The sequence below is a fragment of the Callorhinchus milii genome, unplaced genomic scaffold (assembly GCF_018977255.1).
Source record: "Callorhinchus milii isolate IMCB2004 unplaced genomic scaffold, IMCB_Cmil_1.0 Scaffold2, whole genome shotgun sequence".
Taxonomy (NCBI): Eukaryota; Metazoa; Chordata; class Chondrichthyes; order Chimaeriformes; family Callorhinchidae; genus Callorhinchus; species Callorhinchus milii.
In genome coordinates this window covers 21,477,037-21,502,289 of record NW_024704743.1, presented here as the reverse complement: position 1 = coordinate 21,502,289, position 25,253 = coordinate 21,477,037, and the positions used below count along the sequence as shown (strand labels likewise).

Genomic DNA, 25,253 nt, shown 5'->3' with positions numbered 1-25,253 from the left:
ATGCTCGTCCTCGCTTTTAAAGCTCTCCATGGTCTTGCTCCTCCCCACATCTGTGATTCACTAAAACATTACCATCCTGTCCGCTCCCTCCACTGGTCTACACCATGTCCCCAGCCCTGGCCGCTCTACCATCAGTGGTCGGGCTTTCTGCTGCCATCCTCTGGAACTCCATCCTGGAATCCCTCTGCCTCGCCCCCTCACTTGTCTCCTTCAAAACCTGTCTCGAGTTCTTGTTTGACCGTACCTTTAGTCATCTTACCACCTCTACCCCTCCCTTGCCCTCCACCCATCTCGACTCCAGCACCCAGCTCGGATACAAGTACTTCACTGTCCAGAGCCTTTGAATCCTCCCAACGTGATTGACGCTACATAAATGCGATTTGTCGTTGTGATACCCACTTGCCAAATAATGGTGACAGAATTACGGGAATAAAGTTGTTTATGTGTGTATTGCAAAAAGAGCTCCTTAACATTAGTTCATACACGTGAATGCCTCAATGTCACTGTGATGCTTCTGTAGGTGTGGGACATAATCTTTAGATTTTTACTTCTACTGTCCAGTGGCAAGTGGAGAAATCTGACTCTGAGTGGAGCTCTTGCTTTTCTGGAGCTGGCAAAACTGCATTTACTAGTTGCTTCTGCGTATAGACTTGGCATTGGAGGCAAACTCAAAATATAAAAATGGTATTAAGCTGTTAGGTTAATTGGCAACACCACATTGTTTCAATTTTAAAGGAGTGCTTTCTAGTTTTCTCTGCTTTTGTATGTGGGGCCCTGAAAGTGTTAACTTCAATTGGACATTGTTGTTGATTCTGAATACGGGAAAACCAAAGACAGCTTTTTTTTTTGAAAAGTGAAATGCTGATTTGGTAACTAAGCATCTGTACAATGTGGCTAAAGCCGCATCCTGGTGACAGAGCAGATGGACTTGGATTTGCAGATCAGGTTGTCAGCTGTCAGCTTGATAAGCCCCGTCTGACCACCATTCAAATAAGGTGTTGTGGTTCGATGTGGCTGTGAAGGAGCAATGCTCTGAAGATTTACCTAAGCTTTTTTTTGTAGTTGTCTGTTTTGAGGAGTGTTCAGTTAGTTAATTTGATTACTTCACTGCCAATTCATTTCTTCGAACTGCAAGTTGTGGTCAGCCACCATACTGGGTTGACAGATGGGCGGAGGAGAAGGGCCTTTTCATGTGTGAATCGCATCACGGCACAGGCTCCAGCTTCTTTCTGTGGCGCAGGAACGAGAGCTGGTTGTGACGGAGCTGATAGAGAGACGCAGACTGCAACAAGAGCAGGCATGGCCCAGTTGAGTGTGTTTGATTGCATGGTCAATTACAACTGGGGCTTGATCTGCAGCCTGTACTGCAACTGGAATGATCAGGTTTGTCATTGCTTTTTATGTTGTTTACTTTTGACCCCTAGTCTAGAAGTGCAGCTTCTTGTATGGAGTATGTTTGGAGCTGGCAAAGAGCCTTTTCATATAAAGCTGCAACATTCTGCACCAGGCTGCTGGCAACGGCATTGCAGTGCATGTATTTAAACCCAAGCTGTTAAGTCGCTATTTCTGTTGACAAATGGTTAGGAGTTGCATTTCCTGTTATATATGAAAAGCTCAATGTGCACTGTGTGCTGTGAATCCAATATAAAAAGAGGCCTTAGAATGTTAACTCTGTTAATCCAGTCAACTGCTTTGTGTTATTTCGCGATTGGTTTACTTTAGTGTCATATTTGAAGTTTGTCTGTATTGCATCAGTTAATTTATGAAATTAATTAAGTTATTTAATTTTGACAATATATTACAAATTGGATGTTTGGTGAATGGAGGTTTATATGGGAAGAAGATTCGAGCTACGTTTGCAATTTGTCATGATGTATATAATCACAGTACTTGTTTTGCTGACCAAGTCTGTTTTTTTTTGTCTGAAAGGGACGATTTTATCTTGATTCATTCATAATCAGGATTAGTTTGGTGTGTTCTTCAGAATTCTGGATAGCTAATGGTTGTGGCAGTACAGAAGGAGAGGGGGCAGTGGGGGGGGGGGGCGAGGGGTGGAGTTGGTCCAAGGGCACGCTCTTTTAATGTTGACTTTATCTTGCATGTGTCTATGAGCACTGCACAAATTTGCCCATACATACTCTTTTTACTGGTTCATCAGTTTTCTTTGCTGAATTGCCAGTTCTGTGAATGTGGCGTCTCTATGGTTGACTTTGAGCATATTACACATGGCTGTTTACTTCAGAACGTATGTGACTAAGTTGGGTATATTGCAACAGTCAACCCCATTGAAAAAATGAGAACATGGTGACTAGCTGAAAACATGAGATATTGCAGTTAAGCATTGCAGTTAACCTTATAATAATAATAATAATCCTTGCATTAGATATAGCGCCTTATTACGTCTTCGAGACGTCTCAAAGCGCTTTGCAGAATATACTGTAAAATAAATTGACTGCAGCCAATCGTGCACAGCAGTGTCCCACAAACAGTCGTGGATTGAGTGACTAAATTATCATTCTTTGGTTTTTTGGAGGAATTATTTACTGCTAGGTAAACAGAGGTGTGTGGAAGAAGAAAACTTGCCCAATGCTTTGCCCTGCCTGGGAAGCGAACTCAGGTCTTCTCGCTTTTGATGCAAGTGCTCTAACCACTAAACTACAGGACTCCACCTTGGATAACCATGGCTAAGATTGGGTGTTGACACTGCTGGCAAAGGAAGAGCACTAAGCATACAATCCAAGCAAAATTCTGTCTAGTCTTGCCCAAAGAAAATTATGGAAAATTCTTAATCACTTCTAATTTGGAAGCCACTTTGTTAACAAATACATTTCTAAATTACCATTGAATTGAAGAACTTAGTCCATGGAATATACAGTGAATTCACTTTACAGCATATTCTGTGAAGTGCTTTGAGACATCTCAAAGACATGATAAGGCACTGTATCAAATGCTATTATTATTAATTTTGACAATACTGTGTAGTCTTAAAATTTAAGACAAAATAGTCTTGGTCTTACAGGATAGGACTAAGTAGAACTTTGTGTATCTTGTATATACAAAATGTTGAGTAGTTCCAAGGTTTGTTTTTCTTTTTTCGTCACGTGTTTTAATGTTATTTGTTGTTCTGATTTACGTTTCTTTTATTTCCAGTTGTTGGAAGGCATAGGTTTTCTGTAGTGAATGTCTTTGCTCACTACCCACAAAGTATGTTATTGAAGCTGTGACTAAATTTGTACGTAATTTGTTTTTTCCTATTTTTTGAAAGCTTAATTTTTTTTAAACTGAATTTTCTTCACTGGATACACAAAACGTATGTGAACGCACAAGAGAAGGGAGTTTCTCCAAGTGTCCTAGCAAACAATCCCCCAAATAAAATTGGTCATTCACTTAATGCCTGTTTGTTACATAAAATTACATAGTGATGCACCACAGCAATAGGCCATTTGGCCCAACCACGTATATCAAATGTGATTGAAAGGTCACATGAAGGCATTGATTTCACGCTAGACTATACCGATAGAGGTGCCAATGTCTTCCAGTGCTTTGTCCCTCACTCAAGTGACCATTCTTCCGGTGCAAGTCTGGAATGTGAGCATGGAGCAGCCAGTTGTTGCATGGAGGACCACACAGCCGTCTGATCCTGTTCCTGAATAATGTCCCCACACATGAACCTTTAGTGGACTTTACTGGTTAGTGATTACTAGTAGCAGGAATAGAATGGAATTTCACTTTTGTCCCCTAGCCCAGGAGAGCAGAGGCCAATTGTAATACTTCACACATTGCTCAAGCTGAGGTCACCTCGCTCAGCACCGACTGGGAATCACATCCATATATATGTTTGTGCCACTAGGTTATTGCCGGGAAGACACAAACCTTGTTTCTTTAGGTACAGTGTTCATCTTTTCAGCAACAAGCCACACTTGTGTAATCTGCATTCTCAGTCCATCTGAAAGCTGGAACCAGTTTTCTTGCCACATCTGCTTCTCCTTCCTATCCTCCCCCTCCCCCGAATAGCCCCAGTTTGAATTTGTATCTCCATTCTGATGCCAATGTATTGAAATAATTAATCAAATCAAACTAATCCTTGTTTCTTTTGGAACTTACTATAGTAAAAATTCAACCCTTAAGTACTTAACCATTTGTTTACTGGCTCAGATGGCAGCAATCTTATCTCTGGATCAGAAGATTGTTTTCCTAGTGGCATAACAATTCTCCAGATTAATTGATCATACAACTTCTGACTATTTGTGATTGTCGTGGTTTACCTGGAAATACTTATTAGTAATTGTATATGAAGTGTTTTGAGCAGTTTTGCCCTGATAAGTGCTATAAAATACAGAACAAATTGTATCAACATTAGATTTCATTTTTTAAAAAAATAGCAATAGACGTACCCTAAATATTTTTGCCTCAATGTTTTGTTTTCTTGTACAGTTTAAATTTTGTTGTGAAATGAAGAAACTGTTCAATTTTCAAAAAGTATTAAAAAAAAGTACTGATTAAGGTAATTGCAAATTTCTCTGACCGTAATTCTTGACAAACCAGAATGTTCTGTTTCACTGCAACTTGTGGATCAAACCACTCTTGTTAGCAGTATGTTGGGAAGATTTACTATGGGGTGCTGAAAATTATCCAAACTATTTAGTTGAAAGTTGAGCTCTCTTTTAGAATTGTACAATAGTATCTTTAACTTTCACTTTGTTGCCTGGTTTTAGTGCTCTGGGTTGTTGGGTTTTTGTGGCAAAGATCAGAAATGTGGGATCACCAGCAGTATGTTGTTAATCTTTGAATTTGATATAGTCTTGTTGAAATGTTTTCGAAGAGTTATTTTGCAAAGTATGTGCCTGTCTTTGTGAGCAAAGCGTGAAATTAACCTGCACTATCAGATTGTTGCTCCCTTTTTTGACTTTTTTTATTTGAGTTGCGGCTATGAGCTGCATTCAAAGTGCCAAAAGTTACACAAAACTGCAACTTTGAGCAGGTTATATTAAAGATGAGTTGTGCCATCTAGCCATTTGAGCCTGGGAGGTGTTTCCTATTTGGATTTGTGCTGTTGGCAACTGAGATGGTTCTTGAGTATTTTATTTATTTTAGGATTACTTGGGTACTCATTCCAAATTGATCATATTGTAATTAGTTAAAGATGTACTTGTGTTTATACAAATAGAAAATGAGTTTAATGGCCATAGGCTATTATATACATGTATATTATCTTAAAAAAAAGGTGACAACATGACAAAAGAAGCTTGGCTAGGTAAAGCTCCTTCTTCCAACTGACATCAATTTGTCTTAATTTTATATTAAATAACCAAAACAATTTTATCCATTACCTTGCTTGGCAGATTTTCATTCTTCCAGTGAGATCCTTTCCTTTTACTTTCATTTATAACTCTAATCCTACGGTTTTGATTTACTTTGAAAAACTATTTCAGAGAGGTATACTGAAATGCTTATTTCAAAGAGCTGCCCATTGAGATTAAAACTTCCATTTCCCTGCTTTCTTATTCATTGTATTCTTTACGCTTGTATATATCATTAGTGATGTCATATTTCAAATGGGCGCTTCTAGGTATCAGATTGACCCCATTTGGTAGCAGAATGACGGAATTGAGCCAGTCTTCTGTGACGGTCTCGATAGTCTGGTTGCTGAGCAGTACTCCGAGGCACTGCTGATGACAGCACAGCCAGCCTGGCTCATCGGCTGAACTTGGAAGGGCAGTCCAGCAACAACAACAACAACAAAATTACATCTGTATAGTGCTTTTCACGTTGGAGGACGTCCCAAGGTGCTGGACAGACAGAGTTTCAGACCCGAGCTGGGGGTCGGGGTGGGGCGGGGGGGGGCAGGGAGATCGAAAGCACGGTCGAAGAGGAGGGTCATGAAGGTGGTGAGGGAGAGGGCGAGATGGAGGGATTGCGGGATGGAGTTCCAGAGGGTGGGTGAAGAGTGGCAGAAGGCAGGAGATGTAGGGAGGTGCCAAGGAGTGAATGGATTTGAACACGAGTGTGATGCTTCCATGTATGCTTCCCAGACAGTGCTATCAATGGCAAGCTGTGCTGTTCTAGCTGGTTAGACTCCAGCAGTACCCCAGCGCACACTTTGGGGTCCCCGAGCTTTGACTTCTGCCAACCCTCACCTAATACTTCCAGGATTAGGGAAGCAGGATACATCAGTCCAGGGAGAGAGTGCGTATTCCATTCCAACAATTTATCTCTGGAATTTTCATGTGTAGGTGGGAGGCAGGGAATTCTCAGTTCGGTTTGGATTGGATACTCTTTAAGCCTGGGTTTTCACTTGTGTCAGATACCCGGCTAACCAAAAAAATATTGGTAGTACGTTCACTTCTGGGGCAGAAGTTTGTAGGCTCAAGGCCCGTATTTTGACTTGCACTCAGGAACTGCCGCAGTGTCAGACATGCTGGTCTTCAAATGGGACATTAAATGGGCTTCATTTTCCTTTTTCGGGCATTTGTTACAGAGGCAATCTCAGTATTTGAAAATAAAAGTAATTCCTCACAATGCCTTGGTCAGTAATGTTCCATGCAAATTTAATATTGACCTTGTAGCTGTTGATGGGAATTTTTTTTGCAAACCACAACTGTGAATCTTAATCATTTGTTTTGAGGACAGTCTTCGGAGAAAGGGTGCTGTAAATTGCAATGGGCGATTACATAAGCTGAATTTGCTTTAAGTGGGAAAGATTAAATGGCACATGATTAATTTCCTAAAATTTAAGATCATGCAAAATTTTGGAAATTTCTTCAATTCCATTTTAATTTGGAATGTTTCCCAAGAGCTTTGCACAATTTTAAGATTGTCTTAAGGCTGAGACTTTGAGACATTTATGGAGGGTGAAGAGATAAATATCTGTCAGTGATGTTTGGTTAGGACATTTTAATATTCTCTTGCTTTTTTTTCGTTAGCTGAGTGATTCATTCAGAAGCCCATTAGCATGCTTCATCCGAATCAGACTGAGAATTGCACAAATCTATGCCACCTACACAAGGAAATTTTCCTGTCTTGAGCAGAATGTGTACTCACCCCCTAGAGGGACACACCCTGCTTATCCAGAGAGTATTAGGCGATGGTTGACATTACTAGTTCAAGAGGGGTACTTCATTTCACTTTTTGCTTTTAGTATATAGGCGCGACCGTTGCTGTCAAGATTATTAGTGCAGTTGGTCAAACATGTCTTTTTGTCATTTATATTCAAAGAAATGGGCATTATCTTGGCTACAAATAAAGTCACTGCACTTTACAGTAAATGTTTTGAAGTGCTTTGAGACATTTTGATGACTTAATAAGGCGCTCTATCAAATGCAAAGGTTATTATTAGTATTACATAAGGAGGCAGAATAAAATATTTGGATTATCCTGTGTACTTAAAACTGATGGGAGCTAGTAGTCTTTAGGATCAGTTGAGCATGAATGCAACATTTGATGAGGCCTCGTTGTAAAATATGTCTGGCAAATTGAGCAGCTAGCACTTTTCATGTGGCAAATTGTTATTTAAGCTCCAAAAATGTTGCTGCATGAATTGCACTGGAGTGGATGATGCAGTACTATTGAGTTCTTGGTTTGATATGCCACATCCTTTTCGTCTTCAGTTGACAGAAATTATAGCGACTTCATAATCTGTACACCGACAGAATGAAGCAATCTGCATTCAAACAACTAACTTCAGTATATGTAGTTAACACATTACCTGCATTTACGTATCTGACTAGGAGCCCCACATATATTTAACAGCTCAGCTGGTGCTTTCCGTGCCACTTTAACAGAAATATTGAAATTTTCAATCCAAACCTTAAATCAATCCCAGTGACACAGCCTTCCTGCTCACAACTCTGACATCAGATTCCTGTATTTAATTCAGGATGTGAGTATTCTGAGAACTAGAATGTATTGCAGATTGTTTTGCTGAAGGCAAAGATTGCATCAATGATCATTATCTGAAGAATTCGAGTAGAAAGAATACATTTGGTAAAACTATTGCTCACAACAGCTCACAAATTAGTGTCACTAAACAGTATGTTTTGTACCTTATTCCAAGTGTATAATTTAATCAATTTGACAGGAGCACTGGGAAGCTGATAATTACTTCCAAGATCTTATTGTTGGCCTGTATTTGTATCATGCAGCAAGATGAGAAGCAGTGTACCTTTTGCATCCCTGTGTTTTGTTTTGTGCTGTTTATTACAAGATGAAGAAACATTATTTCACATCTTTCTTTACCCCAGAAAGCAACAATTCATAAATGGTTCTACAGGTAGTCATCCAGTATTAAGTCCCTGATTGGTGGGTAGGGGTGAGATTCTTCAGATAGAGACAGCTATCAGCGACAGCTTTGCATTTTATTTTGTCTTCACGTAGGGCAACGTCTGGGCGTCGAGGGAAAAGGGCTCGCTGATGAGTTATCAGATATGGCGAGTTAGGCATAGGTGCTCTTTTCGGTCACAGGGGACGCTGTGAACATATATTCACACACACACACACTGCACCTGTGCTGGCAGTGTGATGGAGTGGCCCCAGCCCATGCGACTCAGTTTATTTGTTAGAACTTGTTTAAGTATAGGTTTATTTGTTAAAATTTATGCTCCCAGGCCCCTCTCTCTCGCTGGATAGGGTGAGGATACACTCGTTGGAGGTTGGGGTACACGATCGGAGGCATTGCAGAGGCCTCCGGTCTACTGGAGGGCTACTCTGGTCTCCTGCCTTATCCTGTATTCCTGTAGCTCAGTGGTTAGAGCACTCGCCTTGCAAGCGAGACACCTGGGTTTAATTCCTGGCAGGGCGAAACCTTGGGCAAGTTTCCTTACTCCACACGCCTAATAATAATCCCTCCAAAAAAAAAAACCAAACAGTAATAAATTAGTCATTTTCAATCCACGACTGTTTGTGGGACACTACTGTGCGCAATTGGCTGTCACGTTTCGCCCACAAATATACAGTCAATTCACTTTACAGTCCATTCTGTGAAGTGCTTTGAGACGTCGAGAAGACGTGAAAAGCGCTATATCAAATGCAAGGATTATTATTATCCTGTCGCAGGCTAGGACAGGAGGCAGGATGGGAGACTACGGCATGCCCCTCCAATAGACCAGAAGTCTCTGTGACACATCAGAACATGCCCGCCCAAACTTCGCCAAGCGTCTGCACCAGTCACAGCATAGAACGGGAGGTCTTGGCGATGCAAGACATCTTGTAAGACAGGTTATCCAATCAAGTTTACACTGTAAGCGCTTATAAGAATTTCTAGAATCAGGCAAGTTGCGTGTTAAGCAGAGTGACAAGTAAAGTGATGTCCCTTATATTTTCCATTGAGAAGCAGCTAGGGTATAGTGTCGGCATGGCACCTTAAGCGATAATGACAAGTTAAGTCAGGGTCGAGTTATCATGGCTTGCTGTATTCCAATTTTTTTTTTGCAGTTTAAAAATAATTCTTCTCGTACTTTTTTTAAAAAAAAAAACAGATGAAACAAATACAGATTAAATATTCTATATGTTAGATTGATAACCGGGTATCGTAATCACAAAAGAAAACGTTCAGTTTCTGCACTGCAAACTGCCAAGATGTCAGACTCTTGAGGTTCGACTGTATTGGGAAATGCTGCAGAGATTGCTGCAGTGCAGGCACAGCGTGTCACTGTCAGCCAGTTAGAAAAGCTTTCTTGAAATGCCAGCTAAGGTTGGAGAAGAGATCTCTACTGAAAATTGTTGCCATGGTCGCAGCTTGTGTTTACATTCCTTCTTATTACTAATCCTCCGGTTACAATGTATAAAATGCCTGATTAATTATGCTAGTATTTTTTGTGTGGTATTCACTTTAATCAGAAATTCTTGGAATCATATATTGCCCTTTGAGATGCAATTTGCAAAAAAAAAAAATCCTGACTGAAATTTTATCTGTTAACGGTGTTATTTTGGAAATGTAGGTTGAATTTTACAAGGGTTATTCCCAAGTTCCATTTTATTTTCGAAAGTTAGCGGAGGTCTTTATATAAATCGCTAGTACGCTAGAGGAATGTTATTGTACATAATGGTTGCCCACTATTTAAAGATGCACTGTCAAATGATTATAAGAGGCCAACAATGAAATGTCTTCCTCTGACACTGACTTCTGTATTTAATTATAGAGTAGCTTAGGTGGTTCAATATTGAACTCTCACAAGGACGTGACTTGATCTTCCACAGTTTGCTGATGTTTAAATTGACCAAAGTTAAATCTACTCATGTGGATGCCAGATGGAGTGTTGCAGTTTAAATCGTGTCATCTTCTTGGCTGAGAAAGCAATGTTTTCTCCGATCATAATAAAGTCTACGCTGGACTTCCAATTACAACACAGAAGAAGGTCATTAGGCCCATCATGCTGTCTCTGTTGCCTTTTCTCCATAACCTTTATGTTTTTCTTCACAGATATTTATTTAATTTTCTCTTGAAAGTTAATATGAATTCTGCCTCAAAGCATGGTTCCAGGAAGAGTGACCAAATCCTAACAACTCCCTTTAAAATACTCCTAACCGTTCCCTCTGTTCGTTTGGTAATTGACATAAATTTATGACCACTAGTTATTGACTAGCCTATCGGTGGAAATAATAGTGATGTTGGTAACTAGATGATGAGTTGTCCATTGTATTAACCTACAAACCAACCGGAATGCAGGCGGTGTGCTGGCCAGCTGCACGCATGTGCAATGTAACTGGTTCGCAACCACTACCTTGTAATGAAACTCCACTGTTGATGGCTTTCATCATTGTCGCCGGAAATAGTAGATTAGCAGAGACTATGTAGACCTATTCCTCCATTGGTGTTGCTTTGCACTGGTAACCAGCCAGTATAAAGCAAAAAATGATGGGTCAACCTCCTGAGGTGGGCTATCTTATCTAACTCTGTATCTACGTTCTAAAGCTGTACTTGTACTGACGAAAGTTTGAACTGGCTTTCTGTGCAAAACCCAAACTTTGTTTGTGAAATAACTGTCTCAGAACTCTTGAGGTTATGTAATTACAGTACTCACTTATCCCTTCATTGCCACTGTGGGTACACAACATACTCAGGCTGCCTATACAGGCCAAAGCTGTGGTTTCCTGATCAGTTTGCTGGCCCATTCGGACCTTTCTATAGTTTGGGGTTTGGCAGCTCAAAGGTAAGTTATGATTTGCAACATTCAAATAACTTTAACATGCATCATGTATTGAAGACCTTCAAGAAGCTGTAAAATCAGTTAACTTAAGGCTGAATACAAAGAGTTTACACTGCCTTAAATTTTCAAACAAAATCACCTTACACACCAAAACTACTGTAGGTGGACTTTCAGCCTTTCCTGGTCTTATTAATAACTGTAAATAGTTTTAGTTCAGCACCTTCTTTCTGCAGTGGTAGTTACTAGCGATGACAAATATTTTTTGGGTGGGGGGTGAGTGAGAGGGGAGTAAATCTAGAGCAACATTTTGCATTGACTTTAATTGTGACTTTCACAGTGGACTGTGGAATTTATCAGCTATGTTTAAAGATGCAATGTCAAATAATTATCAAGTCATAAGAAGCCAACAATACAATGTCTTCCTCTGACACTGACTTCTGTATTTAATTGCAGAGTATGGTTTCCTGTCTCCCTCTGGCATCTCGCTGCAGAGCATATTTTGGCAATCATAGTATGACCTCTTCACCCTGGGATGGATTGCAGAGGGTGTGTTTATTTTGAATCAAGTTATAGTGATCTAAACTACAGAATGACACGTACCGCAATACATTTCTACAAGTTGATTAACTGCTGATAGCTCTGTCAATTTTATTTCAAACACTGTAGTTGAGAAGCACCCATGATTTTCTATTGAAAATCTCTGAACTCTCATTAGTTGACCATTTATACAGTACTGCTTGGAACCTGTAGCTTAGTGGGTAAGAGCATTCGCATCACAAGCGAGACGTGTGTGACTGTCTTATGTTAAATTGTATTTAGGCTCCAAATGGTTCGCGTGTTGGATCTCTAGACTGTAATCATCGCTAAATTTTAACCAGTTTAATGTCGAATTTTCTCTCCAAGTTGGAAACTAAATTATGTGGTATTTGTGCTAATTCCACGATTGTGCAGGATTGTTCAGGCTGCTACCAGGATTTAAATCAAGCAAATGGCCATTTTTCAATAATGGGGAAATCTTTATTTTGCTTGCGGTATCAGGACAACGTAGAGACTCATAAGAAGGGCCAATTTAATGGAAAATAGGATTAATGTGGTAAAGCACAGTTTTACTCACTGTTTGGTCTCCATTAGGAGCCTACATTTTGTCTTGCAGTGTCATCGCTCTATAAGCGCTGCCCTGCAAGTTGTGCTATCTCTATATAGGCGTATCAGGATTTTGATCTGGTTTCAAAGCATATTCAATTTATGTGGGTCCTGCTCATGAATACTACAATTGTGTACTCATCAGCTTTCTCCAATGTTTTGTGTTTTTCCATGTGCAAGTATTTTACTATTATTATTATAATTCAGTTGTATTTTAGTTTGGATGTTTGAGGATGCATTATACTTTCATATGCCCAGAATCTTCAACCCAATTGCCAGAGATTAATATTATAAAAGGCATGTTCCTTCTGTGAATTTTACATATAGGCCAACCCTTTGTCCCACAGTTTTCTGGGATTAATATTTCAGGTCTTGCATTATGAAAAGGCACAATAAAATGGGCAGATCACCACTGTTGTCTCTCTCTGTGTACATGTGAGGCACCCAGGAAGAAATTTGATCTGTGATCTGAAATTTGGCCTTTTTTTGCCAAAATTAAATTTGCCAAATGGGATTTGGATGCCATGATTTTAATTTTCAGGTAAGAAAATGTCTGTCCACAGCCAAATCATGTTTACAAGTGATTATACTATGATATGTTGTCCTGTAGTTATGTAATAGTAATAATAAGCCTTCCATTTGATATCGTGCCTCATCGCATTGGCAAGACACCTCAAAGCGCTTTACAGGATTTTACTGTGAAGAGTAGCAACTGTGTATGGAAAGTAGGATTAATATGGTAAAGCGCAGTTTTACTCACTGTTTGGTCTCCATTAGGAACCTACACCTTGTCTTGCAGTGTCATCGTTCTATAAGTGCAGGGAAACATGGCAACCAATTTGCATCCAGCAGTGTCTGCAGTGAAGGACCAATTTTATTTGGGGAATTGTTGACCAAGACACCAAAATAAAGTCTTCTCTTTTTGAATATTGTCATGGAATCTTTAATGTCCATCTGAACAGGCAAATGGAAACTTGGTTTAACATCTCATCTGAAGGACAGCACCTCCAACAGTGCCCCCCCACCCGAACCAGGCTTACATTGGAGTGTCAGCCTAAACTGAGTTTATTGAATTAAGTTAACCTCAAGTTGGTTATTAATTATTTAATTTTAATTTCATGTCCCAGCATGAGGCTTGAACCCATAACCTTCTGATTCAGAAGTGAGAGTGCTACCAATTGAGTTAGTCTGACCATAGATTGAAATTTAAGCTAGCACTAAAATATTGCATTAAGTTGCAAGTCAGCCATGATCCAATAAAATATTTTAACCACATTCAGTGGACTGAATGGTCTACTTCTGTTCCTACCTTATGTTCATACATTGTTAAACTCAAATTTTCAGTTTCCTTGGTCATTTGTAGTCCAGTTGAAAAAAGAAATTCAGTGCCATTCCACCTATTTTGCAGGTGAGAAACTGCTGATCAACATAGTTTACCAAGGGGGGTTCATACAGAGATATCCATTGTATTAAGGAGTTCAAGATGGTTTGAATTTGAAAAGTTAAGAATATTACCATCTTACTAACAAGATTTTATTGATGTTTAGATGGACCCTTTACTGTGGTTTCTTATGTTTTCATTCATGTACTTTCTGCAAATTGAATTCTAAATTGTTTGTGAGCCGGGTGTCTGACACATGCAAAAACCATCACTATGCTTAAGAATATCCAAGCCAAGATGAGATTCCATGCATGCCACCTACACATTGAAAATCCCAGAGATAGATTGTTGGAATTGAATGCGCACTCTCTCCCTGAAGGGACACATCCGGCTTACCGGAAAATATTAGGCAAGAGTCGAGGCTTGGGGAGTGTGCGTTGGGGTACTTCTGGAGTCTTAACCAGCTAAAACCGCACAGCTTGCCATTGATGACACTGCCTAGCAAGCTTTCCGGCTGCTTATCCAGCTGGGACCACCCCACCAGTTAGGGCTTTGGCTTGCAGGATTAACAGGAACTGAGGGGAGGATTCCCACCTCCCATTGACTGGTCTGCCCTTCCAGATCCTGCCGATGAGTCAGGTTGGTTGTGCTGTAATCAGCAGTGTCCTGGAATACTGCAGACCCGTTTGGCTTGAATTGGACTGCTGAGACTGCCACAGAGGACTGGCTTGATTCTGCCATTCAGTTGCCAAACATGTCATCCTGGAGCCAGTTCAGCTCCGAGGAGACCCGCTTAATTCTAATTGTAATTTGCAAATTGTCCAGTGAAACTATTTTCTCACCCTGATCCTTCCAGTAGTGGTTCTTGTTCCAGTATGCAAAGAATGTAGCATCACTTGCCAATAATTGAAGCCTGTTTGTTTGGATGCATCCTATAGAGGAAGATAACTTGTTTGTTGCTGGTATTTTTACTATCACATTCCTTCACTTATCAGGACTAGGTGTCGAACATTCCTCGTAATAAATATGCATGTGACATGTTTTAAATTTCAGTTTTAATAAGGATTTCAATTGTGGAATTGTACCCCAGTATTTGGAAAAAGTAGGAATTAATCGATGTAGAAAAAAACAATTAAAGTTAAGTTTAGTTAGTATTTTAGTGCTGTAAAAAGGAGAAATTTTCAATTTGAAGAAAAGTACCATAATAACAATAACAGTCCTTGCATTTTGATATAGTACCTTATCATGTCGTTGAGATGCCTCAAAGTGATTCACAGAATATATTGTAAAATGGATTGACTGTATATCTTGTGTGCAAATGAATATTTTGTGCGCATGAAAACGTGGAGAATTTTTTTTAGACGATTACCTATAAGCTTTAAATGTCTCTGTTGATGTGAAGTGAAAACAGTTAATCCTTAGTGATTTTTTTCAATTTATGGAGCACTTTATATAACTCTAAAGATTATGTGATATTTAATAGTGCAGCATAGAGTCGTGCTTTGTGAGCTGAGAATTAAACCATGGCTGTGGCACTGCAGACCTGAAAATAGCACAGCCGTCCAGAGTAGGTCAAATATTGAAAAAAAAGTATTGAATGACTTCAAAGTCATTTTTGACCTCCAGTTAATATGTAACTTTCCAGTCCCGTTCGTAACATTTGAGAAGTACCAACAAGTTAAGCTGAGCACATAAATTTAAAATACATTTTCAAGTGTGAAATTTAGGGTAAGCTATTTCAATTGTGCGTTGCTTCCACTGCAGTTAGCTGCTTTTGTGACAGGAAGTTCCCAAACCTCTTGTGCCTTGGATTGGTAGCTTAGCAGAAGCATATTCCATCGGTTTTCATGGTTGATGAAGCTCAATGAAAAGCTTTGATAATACTGCATTGTTTTGCTTTAAAATGCCCTTATAAAAGCTGAAAGGGAGGCGTGGATCTTTTCAGTTTCATTTTGGAAAGGAGCTTCATAAACTGTCATTTCACAATATGAGGTGTCTGCATAGACACAGTAGCCTGTGTTTCTAGGTCCTGTGATAGGAATAGTTCTTAGCTTGACCTGTAGAAGAAAGTTGTTTAGAAGTAAAGATAGCATTTCAAAAGTCTAAGCTCTTTCTTGCGCAACTGATGAAAGCAGAATGTTTCTTTACCCACTTTCCCGTACCACTAAAATGTTCTGTTAGAGGTCGTAAACGTAGGAAATGTTCATATAAATTGTAACTTGAGTCTTATCCGAGTGTCTGTTTCTTTTGGTAAATAAACCATAACTTAATTTGCTTTATGTATTTCATTTTGAAATTCAGAGTAATCAAATTTCCTGGTATTGCTTTCTCTGACCTTGACGAGTACAAAACTTCACTTTCTAAAATTTCTGTCAATAATAATTAACTTTATTATTCCCTTTGTTCTGTACATTTGTTTTGGGGTAATATTTTTGAATAAATCATCACAGTTGATCCTTGTTGGTGAGAATGAAATTACTTTAAAATTGCTAAATGTTCTGGATCCATTTTACTCTCAGGAGCAGAATGGTAATCTCTTACTTCATTTGAAACTGATTCACTGAACCTGTAAATAGAAAAGATTTTTTTTAAAAAAGATATTGAGCACTTCACAATATTTGCAATTATATTTCATTGTAATACTGGTGGCAGCCAGGAAAGGAAGGTCAATTTATTTTTCTCTATACAATATGAGTTGGGTTTTAATGCTTCAAATTCCATGAAAGAATTCTGTAACAGTTTCAAGGCTTGAAATTATCTTATTTTAGATTAAGATGCAAAGGATGTTTCTAAACAAAATTCCAACCATTATATTTGTTTTTCAAACTGTAGCTCTTTGGTGATAGGATATAGGCACTTGGCTACAGTTCCTTCTCTCCTTTTCTTCTCAGGCGTTTTTTTGAGTTACTACTCAGAAATGATTTGATTTTTGCATTTGTCAACCTAAACGATTTAGCTCTACTGATCACAGCTATAATTGCCAAGAAGGATGGTTGAGACAAGAACACAAGATTAATTTAAGAAATTATGTGATGCTCTAAAAAGAATAATAATAATAATCCTTGCAATTGATGCAGTACTCAGAATTTGCAGTAGAGTGTAGTGACTATTTGAGGGTGAATACAACAACAACTTGTATTTATATTGTGCTCTTCACGCAGGACAGCGTCCCTGAATGCTTAAATACAGTAGGATTGGTATTGGTTTGGTACAGTAAGATTGGTATTCCAAACTTGATGTGATCTTATGCACACTTTGAAAACTTGGATGCGTTGGAAATTGGACCTTGGTAATTCTCTTGTTTGGGGATTCTCGGGTAGTTCATAGACTTTAAAGACGAAATACTCCATTCTAGGACTCTTGTTAGTCAAGTGTTTGTTTGAAATTATGCAGGTAGTGAAAGGTTTGCTTTTACAAATTAGAAAAATGTAACTAGCTTAAGGAAGAGATAGATAGAAATCAAGATCCTAATGCAGGAGCAAAGATTGACCTGTACTTGTAATGTGAGGCAGCGGTTCATTGCATTTTTAAAATTAGCGTATTCTCCCGGGGTGGTGGGGGGGTGGAGGACAGCACAGTCACCTTGGAGTTGAGGTGGCTCCAAGGTGAGATGCTTGGCAATGGAATGTTGGAGTCGATTCAATCTTCTGTTGTAGTGGTCTCGGTAGTCTGGTTACGAGGCAGGGCACCGCTGATCACAGGCCAGAAAGCCTGGCTTGTTGGCAGGACTTAGAGGGTCAGGGATTCTTCCCATTTGGCTCTTGTTACAACAACAACAACAACAACAAGATTCCATTTATTGAGCACCTTTCACGTCGGGAGGACGTCCCAAGGCGCTGGACAGTTGGGTCAGGACCCGAGCAGGGGGGAAATGGTCAGGGTGAGGGGAGGGAAGGGAGGGAGCGAGGAGGGGGTAGAGAGTCGAGAGGGGAGCTGAAGGCACGGTCGAAGAGAAAGGTCTTGAGACCGACCTTGAAGGAGGAAAGGGAGGAGGCGGCGAAGGCACTGGAGGATGGAGTTCCAGAGCCTAGGGTCTGAGAGGCTGAAGGCCCGGCCACCGATGGTAGGGCGGTTGGGGCGGGGGATGTGGAGCAGACCGGAGCCAGAGGAACAGAGGGTACGGGCAGGTAGGTAGGGGGATAGTAGGTCGGAGAGGTAGGAGGGAGCAAGGCCGTGAATGGCCTTGTAGGTGAGGATGAGGATCTTGAATTCGAATTGAATTGTTAATCCTGCAATCCAAAGCCCTGATGGGTAGGGTGGTTCAACTGAACAAGCAGCGAAACGCTTGTGAGACAGTGCTCTCAAGGGCAAGCTCTTCAGTTTTAGATGGTTAAACTCCAGCAATATCTGAATGCACAGTCTGGGGTCCTGAAGCCTTGGCTCTTGCCATCCTATGCCAAATACTCTCTGGAATTGGGTAAGTAGACAGTGTCCTCCAGGGAGAGAGTGCATATTCCATTCCGGATACAGGGCGATTTCCATGTGCAGGTGGCGTATGTACGTGGAGCTCTGTCTGGTTTGGATACTTAAGTGATGGTGATGGGTTTCTGCATGTGTCAGACACCTGGCTGACCAAAAAAATCTTTTTGAATATTGCCATATTTAATGTCAACCTGAATAGGGAGACAGGACCTCAGTTTAATGACTCTTCCTATGGATTGCACACCCAGTACTACACTGGAATGTGAACCTAGACTGTGAGTTCAAAGTCCCGCCATGTGGCGAAAGTCCTACCAACTCAGCCAGGCTGGGCCTGGTTATACATCATTACGACGGTTTTCTATTTGCAATAGAAGTCACAATAATCTGAATGGATTTTTCTGCCATTACCTGATAAACTGACAGAGTATACTTGTTGGTTGACTGGTGTCCTTCTGATCCTATGACTGAGCTGCCTATCAATCCTCTGAAGACCATGAGCATCATGTAAATTGCAAGCAATTAAGATATTCTCTTTGTTTATACACTAAGAGCACATGTAGTTTCTGCATCAATCCAAGGAAGTCCGTTGAGAAAATGATCAGTGAAGTTTCATGCATCATTTTTCTTAGTCATAGATTTCTCTGTCACTACCTCAAACTTTGCTATTTGTATGCAGTTTCATATAAAAGTAAGCAACTCCAGTATTTCTGAAAAATCTACCCCGGCACTTCATGGAATGGAAAAAATTGAGGTGGAGCTTGATAATAATACGAATCCTTGCATTTGATATAGCGTCTTATCATGTCTTCAAGACATCTCAAAGCGCTTCACAGAATATACTGAATTGACTATATTTTTGTGGGAGAAACGTGGCAGCCAATTGCGCACAGCAGTGTCCCACAAACAGTCGTGGATTGAGTGACCAAATTATTTTTATTTGTTTTGAAACAATTTTTATCCCCAGAAAAGTGATTCGACAATCGATTGACAACTAGGTTCCTACTTATTGCTAGGTAAACAGAGGCATGTAGAATAAGGAAACTTGCCCAATGTTTTGCCCTGCCGGGAATCAAACACAAGTTCTCCGCTTGTGAGGCGAGTGCCCTAATCACTGAGCTACAGGATTTCACATGATAAACATTTGATTTTCAAGGGTTTGAAAAATCGGGTTCAGGTAACTTTCTATGTTATAGATTTCCAAAACAAGGGGTTCCAGACTTTAAAAAGTATAAAGTGAAATGCATCGCATACACTTTAATCTGTGAATGAGATTTTAGTTACTAGATTTGGACAGTTTTGAAGACATTCTGCACATACCACTGGCTGTAAGCCCAAACGAAAGGTTAAAAATTACATGCCTTTAAGCCATTTACACCATTACAACATAGCTTGTGCAAGCAACTCTTGCCACACAGGATTCCCTTCCTCCCTCCCTCTCTCCCTCCCTCCCTGCCTGCCTGCCTGCCTCCAGATGCACTCAAAAATAGAATTAGTACCTGAGTGATCATTTGAACAATTTGCTCACCAGCAAAGGATTTAAAAGAATAACCCCCACCCTTTCCATGCCTCATGGCTTGGCAGCACATTACAGGAAACGCAGAATTAGGAACCAAAACTGTTGGAGGGTAACTGTTCCCAAATTTAGGAAATTCCAGAACAGAAAGCAGCAGCCTCCTGGGAGAGCTTTCCAGTGAATGAATATGAGGTGCTGCTCCTCCATGGGGGCACATTACTGTCAAAGTGATATTGTTCACACACAAGAATAACAAATCATTACTATGTTGATAGTGTGCTCTGAAAGTTATAGTACAGAAGCCAAACCAAGCAATACTGTTTTTTTGGGCAGCCTGGTGTCTGACATATGCGGAAACCCACCGCACGCTAAAGAGTATCTAAACCAAAGTGAGAGTTCCATACATCCCTTCTCTATCTGGAAGTTCTCGTGTATTGGATTGGAACATACACCGTCTCCTTGGAGGGGTGGATCCCAGTTACCTAATTCTGGAGAATATTAGCGCAGGCTGGAAAGTCACAAGGCTTGGGGAACCCAGAGTGTGCATTGCAGTTCTGTTGGAGTGTGACCAGTTAAAACAGCATAGCTTGCCATTTTGAGCACTGCCTGCCAAGCTTTCCTCCTGCTTGTCGAGCTAGAATCATCCTCCCTGTTAGGGCTTTGGCTTGCAGAGTTAAGCAGAGCTTTGTGGGAAGAATCCCTGCCCTCTGGTATCAAATGATCACCGAGCTATAGATTATCCCTTGAGACATTCAGATGAAGAGGGTCTGTCAGCCTGTTGGATTTCATCCTTCCAGAATGCCAACTTTATCATCACAGTATCATTTAAAATGAGTTCAGTGTCCTGGGTACAACCACCATTCCTGATAGTAACTGATAACCTAAATATCACTGATATTAGTCCTAAACTTGCACTTCATGTCAAAATCAGTATCCCTATTGTCATTATGCCTTGGTGTATCTGAAAGTATTGTTCTAGATTTACTTTCTTTGACCCGTTAAGCTTTTTGTATTCCTCTAAAAGCTCCACTTGGAGATGTCTTTTGCCCTGGCTTAGCTTGTGATTCCTGATAGCTTATTCCTTTCACACTGAGAATTGTTGCTCTCCTCTTCACCGCCTCCTGCATTAATTCCAGTTTCCCTTACATCACAGCAACTAAAGCAGAGCTCTATGCAGTACTTTAGGTGCAACTTTCCCAGAGAACTGAAGAGCTTTAGCATGATTTCTGGAGAGCATGGCTAATGCAGGTCTGAACTGATTTAGAACAATTACTAGGCAACTCTTGAATGACCACTGAAAGCCAACTCGAAACTAATAAAACAGTAGATCAGACCTATTTAGTGCACAAAACAAAATTCCTAGAGGGGTACATACATTCACACTGTGGGTGTCAGCTTTACTCAGTCCGAAGCACTCTTGCCTCTGAGTCAGAAGGTTGTGGGTTCAAACCCCACGTTGGGTTTTTGAACTCTATTTAAGCTGACACTCCAATCCACTGCTGGAGGAGCACCTCATTGTCAGAGGTGGTATCCTTTGGATGAGACTATTATCTGAGGTCTTGCCTACCTGTTCAGGTAAGCATGAAGGATTTCAATACACTCTTCAAAAAGAGAAGGGAACAATCCCCCAGATAAAAAATGGTCATTTACTTCATAACTGTTTAAAAAAAAATACAATTGGTTCTTGAGCTTTATATCCAGAGGCAGAGAATGTAAAAGTGAAAAGGTGATGTATAAAATGAGTTTGTATAAAATCTTGGATAAACCATATTTCGAGTATGTGTCCAATTCTGTAAGAAGAATATAGCAGGAATGGGAAGAGTACAGTGCAGATTTACTAGGATCAAACCAGGGTTAGCGGGTTACTGTTATCAGGATAGACTCGATTGATTTGACCTTTTCCCTTTAGAGAAGAGAGGTTTAAGACGTTTTAGGGGTGTTAACCTTATCGAAGCAGGGTCTCCTTGGAGTTGAATTGGCTCCAAAGTGACATATTTGGCAATGGAATACCAGAATTGAGCTCACCGTTTGTGGTGGTCTCAGTAGTCCAGTTCCTGAGTATTCCTTCATGGCTCATTACTAGGACTTGGAAGGTCAAACAGGTCATTTGGGACAGGGACTCTTCCCACTCAGCTCCTGTGCACTCTGCCAACCAAAGCCTTAACGGGTAGGCTGGTCCTAGCCAGACAAGTAGTGGGAAAGCTTGCCAAACAGTGCTGTCAAACAAGCATATGCTTGTCATTAACTGGTTAGATTTCAGCAGTACCCCAACGTACACTGGGTTCCCTAAGCCTTGGCTCGTGCTAGGGAAATGGGAAGGGTAAGGAGTGGGTGAAGAATTGTGTGGAGTATAAACCCAAGCATGGTTAGGCTGAGTGGCCTGTTTCCATGCTTTATGTTGTTTATAAATCTTGGTAAATGTCTGTGTGCGAATTGGCTGCCTCGATCGTTTGAAAAATATACCTTTGCTGCACTTTACGTTAAGCACTCTGAGACTTTTTGACAACTCAATAAGGTGTCGTATCAAATGCAAGGATATTTATTGTTTATTAATTACTTAGTTAGAAGTTTAAATAAATGACTCAAATCTTTGAGATTGGGGTAAAAAATGGCAATGAAACCATTCTGCAAATGGAGTCTTTTCTGTAGTACAGTATTCCTGCGATGGCAACATGTTAAAACCCTTTGAGATACCTTTGCTTTCATTCTACCATAGCTTACTGTTAGTTTAAGCAATGGGAACTTACTGTAGACCACTTTACAGCATGAACATGAAACTGAACCCATTTTGCCCTCTGCTGGTTAAAAACTTTAACTCGTTTCTTCAGCAATTTATTTTAAGATTTCAATGTAACTGTAATGAAAACGCGTTTATTCTGCTTCAATGTCAAAAGTCTCACTGTCATGATTGTTTTTTTATCTATAATAGGAATGTTTAAAACTATGAAAGGGTTTGAGGTTATTTCATAAATTAGTAACAGGAGTATTAAATTTCAAGATTATTATGACAATCATAAAGAAGGTTGCAAGATTTTTTTTGCACTAAGGTGGTCCGTGCAACAAATGGGATGTGGTCATGTTGTTCCAACTGGCTATTAATGCTGTAAATTATGACATTTTAATGGCCATTATTACTTTTGATATCACCTTTCACATCAGGAGGACTCCTCAATGTGCTCCATAGGATGTACTGCAAAGTAGAGTCACTATGTACCTTATGGACGAACGTGTCAGCCGATTGCACACAGTAATATCCTACAAACAGATTTGAAGTGAATGATCAATTATTTTGAGGATTGTTGGCCAGGATATCAAGAGATACTTTCTTTTCGAATAGTCCATTAAGCACTCTGTGACCCTACCTTGTCTGAAAACGCTATGTAAATGCAAGTTGTTGTATTTAAAATCCATCTGAACAGGCATTCTTTGAGCTGTCTTATCTGGTGTGTACCAACCTCCCTGCCTAAGATCTTGAAACTGCTACTCTGACATGTTTCTTTGTTCTGGAAAATGTAACTTCGTCTAACTTCTTTGATAGCTCTAAACCAGTCTGTACCAGCCTGCTGACCGCTAGGTTCAATTTAGCTTACTTCAGGTTAGGGTTAGGTCATTCAATTGCCCATCTTCCTTATTAAACAACAGCGAGTACATTACCCATAATCATATGAATTGACGCTTACTGTCATAATCATATATAACAATCATCCATAATTAATCATTATTTACAGACAGGACCTCGGTTCAACCTCTCATCCAAAGGGTGGCAGCTCCAACATTGCAGCATACCCCAGCATTGCATTGAAATGTTAGGATAAACTATATGAGTCCCAAGTCCTGACATGGGCTCAACCCACACAATTCTGATTCAGAGGTGAGAGTGCTACCAACTGAGCCAGACTAACACATAAATACCCTTGGGAGAGTTAGAAATTTGCTTTAGGATGTTTCTAGTGGGAAGCCTATTCAGGACAGGGGTGATGGGCTGAAAGTTACCTTCTGTACTGCAATTTGGAAAAACGAGGATACCTTATTATAAGAATATAATTGTATACATTTATTTTTTAATTCTCAATAGAAGTTACTTGAACTTCGTGATTTATCAAACCAGTCAGTCCAAGAAAGTGTCTAATAGATTTGCTGGCAGTTCAAGTGTTAATTTAGTACTTTGTTTTTTATGGCCATATCTTTCAGTGGCATTTTTTGCAATACAAATAAAGCAGCGTCTGGAGACGTTCTGTGCTCCATTCTAGTGTGGCTCTTCATCCCTCCTCTGGAGACAGCAGGATAGAGACCCAAACATCAGGAAATGCCTGCAGCCAAAAAAGGTTGTGGTCCGTGACTTGGAAACAACCAGAAATTCACAATTGTTTCAAGTGGCGACACTTGAAACAAATGTTATTCCTGTGCATTGTAAACTGGGTGATTCCACAGCATCCACAAATTCTTTACTACAGAGTCACTTCAATTAAATTGAGTTAAAGGTTATGTTTGCAATTAAAATTCACACATTGTGTTTATCGAGGAGCATATCAATTAAATAATTTTGTTCTGCAAGATAAAATTTGCAGTATAATACTCTCTGAATATACGAGTCGATGACATAAAGCCACAGGTTGTAACTGATATATTGCAGCAGCTGCTTCTGTGACTTTATGCCAAGGAGTCTGTACCTCGCCCCACTCTTCATATTCAGCTCTGTCCAGATGCGAGCACGGAACAAATGATGACATGACTGTTGACATGTTCAAGTTGCTGAGATTGCATTGGAAATACTCCGATATCTTCTCTTTGGGATTATGTGATAAATATTGATCTTGATTTTATGATCTTAATGTTGGAACGTCAGTCTGATCAATGCGAACCAGTATTAGCTAACAAAACAACGCAGGATTGACCGCCAGTTTGTAAAGCTAAGCAGCTGTTAAATACAAATAGCTTGTATTTTTGTGGTACTATTGGCCCAAACCTATTGGTGGTCAGAGATTCCTATTATGTGGTGGTTGGCTCAGTTGAAATTGATGTCTGCTGCGAAAGTGGAAAAGATCACGCTTTCAGCACTTAGTTTGAGTACATCTGCTTTGAAATCATGCTGAACCCTGTAGAATTGGGAACAAATGAAAGGAATTTCTGCTTAACTGAAACCAGCAGCAATAGTTATGACTTTTGGAAGGAAGGAAGAATTTGTGGCAAGCTATTTTTTTATTTGTAACTTCTTTTATTTTCACGTTAGTTCAGATAACCATTAAGAAAGTGGTTGCTGCACAAATTTTTCTAGATTAGGATTTGCAACTGAAAGAGTGGCCTCTTTGGACTTTCTGGAAAATGGGGGGCTATTATTCGAGTTGTGTAAACATCATGTGAACAGAGAGAATTTCAGGTGATCTTCATTATGTAAGCAACAGCCAATCCTTTTCATTGGTTAATCAAATCTGTTATTAGATTATCCGTTATTCCTTCTGAGCTGGTACAAATGTTGGACGGGGGTGAGGCAGGGTTATCCTCACCATTGGTATTTAGAGGGACGAGTTTCATGTATCTGTTCCAAGCATTTACGGTCAAATTGAAATGCTCTGTTTGAGGTCAATGCTCTAAGTGATCTTGGGACTTGCCCTGGTGATCTTGGGCGCTTCACATTGGACCATTTAGTGAT

General features: G+C 40.0%; 1 protein-coding gene across 2 annotated transcripts in view; it reads left to right on the top strand.

Moving 5' to 3' along the window:
• The first annotated feature begins 1,107 nt into the window (after window positions 1–1,107).
• The window catches only part of LOC103176279 (rho GTPase-activating protein 21), a 107,816-nt gene continuing 83,670 nt past the window's right edge, over window positions 1,108–25,253 (top strand). For both annotated transcript variants that reach the window (XM_042346779.1, XM_007889718.2), the window contains exon 1: window positions 1,108–1,383. In XM_042346779.1, the coding sequence (XP_042202713.1) occupies window positions 1,300–1,383 (84 nt within the window). In that variant the 5' untranslated portion in view covers window positions 1,108–1,299. The remainder of the gene's footprint in view (window positions 1,384–25,253) is intronic.